This window comes from Helobdella robusta, assembly GCF_000326865.2.
Source record: "Helobdella robusta unplaced genomic scaffold HELROscaffold_71, whole genome shotgun sequence".
In the NCBI taxonomy this organism is placed as follows: domain Eukaryota; kingdom Metazoa; phylum Annelida; class Clitellata; order Rhynchobdellida; family Glossiphoniidae; genus Helobdella; species Helobdella robusta.
The window spans coordinates 283,355-293,771 of record NW_008705401.1 but is presented as its reverse complement, the minus strand read 5'-3'; the positions used below and the strand labels follow the sequence as shown (position 1 = coordinate 293,771).

The 10,417-nt window shown below is 35.1% G+C and overlaps 1 protein-coding gene across 1 annotated transcript; it reads left to right on the top strand.

Annotated features, from left to right (window-relative positions):
- Positions 1–2,154: 2,154 nt before the first annotated feature.
- Positions 2,155–8,123, top strand: HELRODRAFT_142823 (hypothetical protein; the record flags this gene model as incomplete). Its single annotated transcript, XM_009031248.1, has 5 exons — positions 2,155–2,274; positions 2,501–2,638; positions 7,450–7,505; positions 7,729–7,801; positions 8,079–8,123. Coding segments are annotated over 5 exons (432 nt in total), but the record flags the coding sequence as incomplete, so codon positions are not given.
- Positions 8,124–10,417: the final 2,294 nt, after the last annotated feature.

Sequence of the window (10,417 nt, the reverse complement as noted above, 5' to 3'; positions counted from 1 at the left end):
TTTATTTTGAATTTAATAAACTAAACGTTCACCAAAAAACTTTAGTGAGAAAAATCGAAAAAACGAACTACAAACATATTAACGCCAAACATTCGGTAGAATTTATAAAAAATATATATATGTATATATATATGTATATATAAAGAGAAAGAGAGACAAAGAAAGAGAAAGAAAAAGAGAGAAAGAGAGAGATTGAAAGAAAGAAAGAGAGACAAAGGGAGAGTGATTGAGTGAGTAAGAGAATTTCTAAGAATTTGATATTTTTATTTTTTTTGTCCAATTCAAATTTATTTTTAAATTTAAAAAATATTATTAATAGAAATTTACTCTTGTTAGAAACACGCACACATACATTCTTTTTCTCTCTCTTTCTCTCTCTCTCTCCCTCTCTCTGTTATTTTTATTCAAAATTAAGTCTATTTTAATAATAAATTATCTATCAATTTATTTAAAAAACCAATTGAACTAAAACGAAATTTAATGGAAATTAATTGAAAATAAATAAAACACAAATAAATAGTTATGAGAAAAAAATATATAAAATAAATTCTCTTGCACCGAATGTGAAACAGAAATTTTTAAACGTGGTTAAACTTACACACGCACACATACACGCACACACATACACACACGTACGCACACACAAACACTCACGCACACACACACACACAAATTCACTCAAGAGATACTTAACAATCAATTTATCATATTGTCATAATCCATTCATAAATTTATCAACGATAGCAACAGGTCTTTCTCTATGCGTGTATAAATAGGGAGAGAGAAGAAGAGATGGGAAGAAGAGAGAGTAGATAGTTAGATAGATAAACTAAGAGAGAAAGAGAGAGAGAATGAAAGAGAAAGAGAGAATGAAAGAGAAAGAGAGAGAGAGAGAGAGAGTGAAAATACACAAAAAATGAATAAAATAAAAGAAAACTAGTGAAAGAGAGGAAGAGACACACTCATCCCCCAAAAAAGAGGCAAAAAACCTCAGAGAAAAAGAAGCTCTACTCGTTGATGTGCATTGGACTGCTCATTAAATTCAAACTCTCTCTCTCTTTCTCTCTCTCTCTCACACACACACACACATCACACACACACTGAAACAGTCAAACATACAGGCAAACATACTACAAACATACATATACATTCATATACAGAACCATACAAACATACATACACATACATACATACATAAATACACACATACGTACATAGATACATCACGCACACACACACACATACACACACACACGCACCCATACTATTCAGAGTAGCCATAGATAACAGCTCCTGGCTAATGTAATTATTAGTGAATGAATCAATTAATAAGCGGCTAATGCAATTTTCTCATGTTAGGCTGGAAGTACTGATGGTGATGATGATGATGAAGATGATGACGATGATGATGATGATGAGGAGGAGGAGGATGACGATGAAGATGATGATGACCATGTGATGGTTACTGTGACGACATTCAAGTAAATGACTACAATGACGATAATAACAATGATGATCTTGAGTAACAACAACAACAACAACAACAACAACAACAACAGCAACAGCAACAACAGCAACAACAACAATAATATAAATAATGACAATGATAATATTTATAATGATAAGGCTATAATTATGATAACTATACAGATAACAATTCATAATATAATTACAAAAACAATTATATTTATAACAATTATGTTATGGCTATGTTATTTATAATAAAACTAATAATAATAATTATTATTATTATAACTAGCATTACTATAATTATTATTATTGCTTTTGTAATTTAGGAAGCTGGAAGCATTATTGGAAAGGTGAGTTATGCATGTTTGTATGTATGTCTGTATATTTGTATCTCTGTTTGTATGTCTATGATATGTATGTATGTTTGTATGTATGTTTGTTTGTTTGTATGTATGTATGTATGTATGTATGTATCTATGTATGTGTATATTCATGTATGTATGTATGTATGGCAACAACACGCCGCGCCAATCATATTCTGTGTAGACTATTTCTTTTGAAACCTCAATTAAATTCTTTATTGCTCAATGCTCATCATTAAACTCTCTACTAATTGCATAATTAACATAATTAGATTGTCATAATAATAATTATGATTATAATTTCATAATTATTTTCATAATAAAGACAGGGGCGAGAATAAATATTTCTGACGCAACAAGTCCCGAGAGGTTGGTTTCAGTTACCGGCTCGTTGGGTCAAATCGTCGCCACCTTCAAACTCGTCTGCTGTCGATTTGAAGAGGTTAATTGATTGGCTAGTTGGCTGATTGGCTGGTTTGTTGATTGGCTGGTTGGTTGATTGGCTGGTTGGTTGATTGGCTGGTTGGTTGATTGGCTGGTTGGCTGATTGGCTGGTTGGCTGATTGGCTGGTTGGCTGATTGGCTGGTCGGTCAGTCGGCTTAATGGTCACACATGCAAACAACAACAAAAGCACCAACAAACAACATTAGCAACCACAACAAAACAGGACCTACAACAGTTAAACGCGGTTCTTGGCGGCTCTGAAATCAGCAGACACCAAGTCGGTCTCCGTCTGATTCTTCCAGCCATTCAGTGTGGCTCCATTATCGGTCGGAACGGTACTAAGATCAAAGAAATTAGAGAGGTACGTATTTTGTGCATTTAAACACCCTGTTGAGTACGGTATTGGTAGCATGTCTTGTATTATCTTTATTGAAAAATAAGAAAGAAGAATTCTGTATACAAACATACTTTTTTAAAGTACAGTATTATTAGTAAGTAAGTACAATAAGAAAGGTATTTGCGTATTAAATACCTTGTTAAATACAATACAGTATTAATACAGTATTATCAGCAAGCATTGTATTTCATACAATAACAATAGTGTGTAGACGGTGTTTAAGAGGTGCCTGGCCTAGCTGTTGCAGAAACCTAGTCCCAAAGCGTAGAAATCCCAACTATCCCTCTTTTTAGTGTGTGTGTGTGTTGTAGTTGATTCTTCTTTCTCTGTGTGTGTGTGTGTGTGTGTGTGTGTGTGTGTTGTAGTTGATTCCTCTAAAGAAAGTACCGTGAGAGAGAATGAACTTTAACCTTTAACCTTTAAATAATAATTCATATTAATATATCAATAGGGTATGTTAATAGAACTGAAAACTGCACAGAACGTATGGAAGAAGGAATACGCTTCGGCTTTATATTTTTTCCGCACCACAAACAAAGAAAATAAAATACTACCAAAAAAGCACTGTACCACAAATACCCAATTTAAAAATTACGTACACAAAATACGTTTTTTTTTCATCTTGTACAAGGATGGAGACGTATTTAGCATACATGACAGAAATTTTAATCATCTCCAATGAAATTACAATTGCAACTGGTGTCGATGAGGCCAATCAAATATAAGTATAAACATACATACACATACAAACACACCTACATACATACACGCATACACACACATACATACATACAAACATACGCATACATACAAACACATATACATACATACATACGCAAATACATAGGTACGTACATACATATTCTTAATTTGATTGACCTTGTTGCAGCCATATTTATTGTTTGCCAATTTGTATGTATGCTTTTATGTCTGTGTGTGCTTTTATGTCTGTGTATATTTTTATGTCTATGTATGTTTTTTATGTTTATGGATTTTTTTTATGACTATGGATTTTTCCTTGTCTTTGGATGTATATTTTTTGTTTTTTTTTCATTATGAAGTTTTCTTTGGTACAAAGTTCTGTCATCATTAAGAAATAACTTATTTCTGCTGCATCTACTACTATCATTAATACAACTACTACTACTACTGCAGCTGCTTCTACTGCTACTATTACTACTATTACTGCTGCTGTTGCTGCTGCTGTTTTTGTTGTTACTGCTACTACTACTACTACTACTTTAATCATTAATTTTCAAAATTTTATTTTGTCATCATCACCAGACACATGCAATATTGAACATTAATATTAGACATACTTAAAATGACGTCACCAAAAAATCAATAACCTGACACAACCACAACAACGACGACGACAACAACAACATTAACGACAACAACAACATCAACAACAAAACATAATCAACAACAATAACAACTACAACCGCATCGACATCAACATTGACCGAAGCATGTAGCAGTATATTAATGAATTAATTATCATCGACAGCGAGTTCTGGCGAACGCGCCCACCGGAAATGCAAAATCGAAGGAAAACCGGAAGTAGGATGAGTGGCCGCCATATTTAAAAATGGCCGCTCCAGTGGAGCGCGGAAAAATCAGTCGGTGGTGACTTGAATTGAAATGAAATAAAAAGTCATTCGTCCGTGTATCGGGTGAAAGAAAAATATTTTAATGGCATTTGTTGATGTTTTTGTTGATGATGTTGTTGTTGATGTTGTTGTTGATGTTGTTGTTGTTGTTGTAATGATGTTGTCGTAATAGTGTTGATGTTGTTGTTGTTGTTGTTGATGTTATTGTTGTAGTAATGTTGTTGTTGTTGTTGTTGTAATGATGCCGATGTTTTTTGCTGAATAGACTCATTATTGAATTGAATTATTGATTTTGTTATTGTTGCTGATGATGTTTTTGTTGTTGTAATGTTGTCGTTGTAGTTAATGATTTGATTATAATGAGATAATGACAACAACAACAACAACAACGATAATAATAACGACGACGACGATGGTGATGACGTCAGAAAAAGGACGATGACGTCAAAGCAATGATGACGTCAACGTAATGATAATGATGATGAGGAGGAGGAAGAGGAGGAGGAAGAGGAGGTGGAAAAAGATGAAGCTGACGATGATGATAATCTGAGAAAATATTATTTGCATACAATAAAATCCACACTAGTTCGCAACTTAAGCAAGCTTACAGCAAAAAAATTATGAAGGAAATGAGAGATGGAATGAAAAAGAAAAGGAGATGAAAAAGAGAAAGAGAGAACGAGAGAGAGAGAGAAGAAAAAAAAGAGAGAGAGAAAGAGAGAGAGTGAACCATAAAAGTAGAAAGTGCAAAATGATAAATAAAAGAAAATAATTGATACGAAAGGAAGAAGTGGATTGACAAATAGTCATGGATACTCTGAAAACGAAAGAGGAACGAAAGGATGAAAATGACGAAGTAAGAGGAGGAAGTTGAAAAAAGAATGAAATAACGAGAAAAGAATAACTATTAGAGAAATAAAGGAGTGAAAGACAAAAGAAAAGAAAGAAAAAAAAATAGAAAGAGAAAGAGACAGATAAAAATTGATAAACAGAAAGAGTGAAAAAAGAAAAGAGAAAGATGAAGACAAAGAGAGATAGATGGAGAGAGAGAGAGAGAGAGAGAGAGAGAGAGAAGAAAGCAGAAATCGCCCATCCATTTTATAAATTGTCATCTTCATCGTCGCCATCACCATCTTCATCATCATTATTTTCTATTTCTTTCATCTCCTACTTCTTCGTCATACCCATCATCGTCGTCGTCGTATCTGTCGCCATAATTTTTTAGACAGCATCATCGTCATTGTCATCATCATCATCACCAACCACCATTATGAACGTCGTCATCATCACCAACCATCATCAAATCATCATCGTCGTCATCGTCGTCGTCACTATTATTTTTCTCAATTCTCATTAACATCGTCGCCATTTTCACCACCACCATAAACATCATCATCAATTTTTCAACTCTCACGATTATCATCATCATTATTATCAGCAGCAGCAGTACTCTCACACTCATCAACGTCATCACCAACAGAACAGCAGTCAGTCAACAATACTATCACCATCGTCGCCATCATCATCATCATCAACATCATCATCATCGTCGTCATTATCATCATCGCCAACACCTTCATCATTATCATCATCAACAGCAACAACATCATCATCGTCATCATTATTTCCTATATAATCTTTAGGTCTACGAGGCTATATTATCTCATAGGCTTTCAAACGAACGTAAGCTATTAAGAATTTTCAGTAATAGTAGTAGTAGTAGTACTAGTAACAATAGTAATAGTACTAGTAGTAGTAGTAACAGCGGCCACAACAATAGCAGCAGCAGTGATAGTGGTAGCTTCGTTGTAATAGTTGAAGTTGTAGTAACCGTGGTAGAAGTAGTTGTCTTAGTAATAATAATAATAGTATCAGTGGTGTAGTAGTAGTAGTAGGAAAAGTAGTAGTAATAGTTGTAGCAGTAGTAGTAGTGGTAGTAGTAAAAGCAGTAGTAGTAGTAGTAGCTGTAATAGCAGTTTAGTTGTTGCTTCGAAAGCAGTAGTACAGTGAATCCTAAAGCATTGTCATCAAGTCGTGTTTGTCGTTGTTAAAGGTTTTTTCTCATCAACATAAACATCCTCATCATCATCATTGTAGTTATCATCATCATCATTGTAGTTATCATCATCATCATCATTGTAGTTATCATCATCATCGTCGTCGTCGTCATCATCATGCCAGGCAGCAAAGATTCGGTCATTATCTCTATCTTCCTTTTCCTCATCCATAACTGCTTCATTCATTAATTCATTCGGTCTTTCCTTCATTCATTCAATCATTCGTTCATTCATTCATTCATTCGTTCATTCATTCATTCATTCGCCAATTCATGCATTCTTTCGTTCGTTCTTTTATTAATATAGTATTCATTCGTTCGTTCGTTCGTTCAATTGTTCGCTTTTTCTTTTTTCTTTATTCGTTGGTTCATTCGTTCATTCATTCATTCATTCATTCATTCATTCATTCATTCATTCATTCATTCATTCATTCATTCATTCATTCATTCATTCATTCATTCATTCATTCATTCATTCATTCATTCATTCATTCATTCAATCATTCGTTCATTCATTTGTCTGTTTGCTTATTCTTTCATTCAATCATTCATTCATTCATTCCCTTTCTCTTCTAATGCGTTTTGGTAAATGGCAATCAATCAATCATCTTTATCATTCACTTTTTTATCATCATCATCATCGTCGTCGTCGTCATCATCATCACCAACAAAAACAAAATCATCACCACTATCATCATCATCGACAACGACACCATCATCATCGTCATCATTTGTGTAGCGCCAATTTTGCAATCAGTAAAATTAAATCTATCGAACGAGTTGGAAACAAAACAGAAGGGTCGGGATGTAGAATTATTTTTCTTTGTTGTTTTATCTACGGGTATATCTGTTTTTCTTCCATTCTTCCAATCCATTATTATTCGTTTATTTATCTAGGGTTTTTTTTCATTCATTCAGTTTGCCATTCTTTCATTCATCGCTTGTTCGTTTATTCTTTTCTGTTTGTTTGTTTGTCAATCAATCAATTAATTAATTCGATATTTATGAATTCATCTACTTAATTATTCACTCGTTCATTCATTCATTTATTTATTCATTCATTCATTCATTCATTCATTCGTTCGTTCATTCATTCATTCATTCAGGTATCCGGAGCTTCCGTTCAAATTTCAGGAGACTTACTTCCCAACTCCACAGAAAGGTTTTTAATAATAGCAATGTTAACAACAACAACAACAATAATAATAATAATAATGAATAAGAATAGTAAAGAAAATAATAATAACAACATTTAGCATTATTTTCACCCTCATGACATCATCATCATTTACATCATCATCTTCTTCATCATCATCATCATCTTCTTCATCATCATCATCATCATTATGACGTCATCAATATTGTGACGTCACCATGGTCCGTAGGTTGGTGACTGTATCGGGGGGCGTGGAGAACGTCATCTCTGCAGTCAAGACTCTCTGCGAGGTCGTCCTCGAGGTCGGTTCAGCATATACACACACACACACACATACACACACACACACACGTATATATAAACACACATTTACACACACACATACACACACACGTTTATATAAACACACATTCACACACACACACACACATACACACACACATACACGTTTATATAAACACACATTCACACACACACACACCACACACACACACGCACGCACGCACGCACACACATACATACGCACGCACGCACACACACACACAAACACACACACATATACGTACACTCATTACACAGTGTCCAATAAAAGGGCCGGTTTCGCAATACAAACCTCGGCCCACACGGCCCATAAGTTTGGTTGTGCCTATGCAGCTGGATTCAAATGCAAGCGCGACCGCCGTTATCAGTGCTGGCAGTGCTGGTGCTGCTAGTTTAGTTGCACCACACGGAAGTTATCAGGTTTTTTGGTGTTTTTGGTTACGGTGAACCTGATGATGATGATGATGATGATGATAATGATGATGATGATGATGATGATAATGATGATGGTGATGATGATGGTGATGGTGATGATGATGGTGATGATGGTGATGATAATGATGTGCGCTCTTCACAACTCGTCAGCTCGTTTCTTTGTATTTTTACATTTTAACTATTCGAATGAAAAAAAATTTTCACCCAGATGGCAAGCCCTCTGCAGTACTCCCCTTTGGTCAACCCCTTTGCCACCTACCCAACCTTCATCTCCTCCCAACAGACCATTGTGGCACTGCCCTACGCAACTGGTTAGAACGCTACAACTTCCTCGCCTGGGCCGTCTTTGTTGATTTGATTGTTGACCGATGTTGTTGTTGTAATTGAGTTTTCAGTTGCTCCTCACTTATGGCAAATGTAATTGTAAATAGCTTTAGTTTTACTCTGATTGTATTTATTATTAAAACAACTTTGGTAGTGGTTTCACTTTAAAATTATTAAAATATATTTAATTAAGAGTTTTAATACTCAACTAAATTTCCAACCAATCGTGTTTCAGCATTTCCAACTGGCACGCTGATTCAGCCAATAGCGCCAGGCTATAATTTCGCCCCTGCGTCAGGTCAGCCAATAGCAGTAGCCAATGGAAATCACGCTAACCAATTAAATCACATCTTAAGCATACCGAACGATCTGATTGGCTGCGTTATCGGAAAAGGCGGTTCTAAAATTAATGAGATAAGGTGAGAGATTTTGGTGACTATTTCACTATGGTGATGATGATTTCCGGAATGATGACTATGGCGATGACGACCACGAAACTGATGCTGTTAATTACACGATAACACACACACGCACGCACACACACACATACAAACACAAACATACAAACACATACAAACACACACACACAAACACACACAAAGACATCAATCTGGAGCCAGTATCAAGATATCGAGCAGTGATGACAAAACCGACGAACGATTAGTTACGATATCCGGTTCTAACGAGTCTGTATTGTCCGCCATACATCTGATTGAAACAAGGTTTGTAATTAGAATGAGAGAGAGAGAGAAAAAAAAGAGAGAAAGAGTGAGAGAAAGAAAGAGAGATTCATTTTTATTTCAGTTTTGAACAGTAGTTGAAACTTGGTGGTCTGATTGTGATTACAATGGCATATACGTGATATTCTTCATTACAAATAAGTTTGAAATTTGCATAAACTCACATCATCGGCTTGAAGTGGAGTGATCGGATTTAAAAAAAACAGACCAGTTCTTGAGTTATACCGCAATTTTTTTAAAGTTTTATATTGACCGTGTTTTAAATGTCGGTCTACGATATGATTGTTTTTCAAAATTTAATGAAATATCTCAAAAAATGGTCACAAAATTTTCAATTTCGATTTAAATTCAACTACCATTGCAGTTTAGAGAGCCATAGACCTTCTACCCTGGCAACTCCATACCTCACTCCAACATCATCTACTTCCTCTTCATCGTCATCTTCACATTTCCATTCCAGATCGCTCTCTTCCGGAACGCTGGCATTTCCGGTTATCCATCACCAACAACATCATCATCATCATCCTCAACAACAAAATCATCATCAGCATCAGCAACAGCAACAACAACAACAGCAGTATTATAATTACCGTGACCAACAACATCAAAAACAGCATCATGTTAGTAACCATCATTTGCAACATCATCATCAACAACAACAACAACATAGACAGCCAATATCTTGCAACAATAACAACGACAACAATAACAACAACCCATCTGAAAACAACAACAACAAAAATAATGAAATTAACTTGCCTGACGTAGCAATATCAGCCGTGCCGAAATTTGTTGAGCAACAACAACAACAACAGCAACAACAACAACAGCAACAACCACACAACAAATTTCCAAACCGACATCAACAATCTTATTTCTTGAACCCGGTTTTGAACACGGACCTCCGCGGGCCAGCTTCCCAGCACACAAACAACAACAACCACAACAACAACAACAACATATCCACACACCAACAACAACAAAATCAACAGCAACACATAAATCTCGATTGCAAACATCATCATTGCCGCACAAAATAACTCGTCAGCAAACTTTCAACACACAACAACAGCATCAACATCAACAACAACAACATCA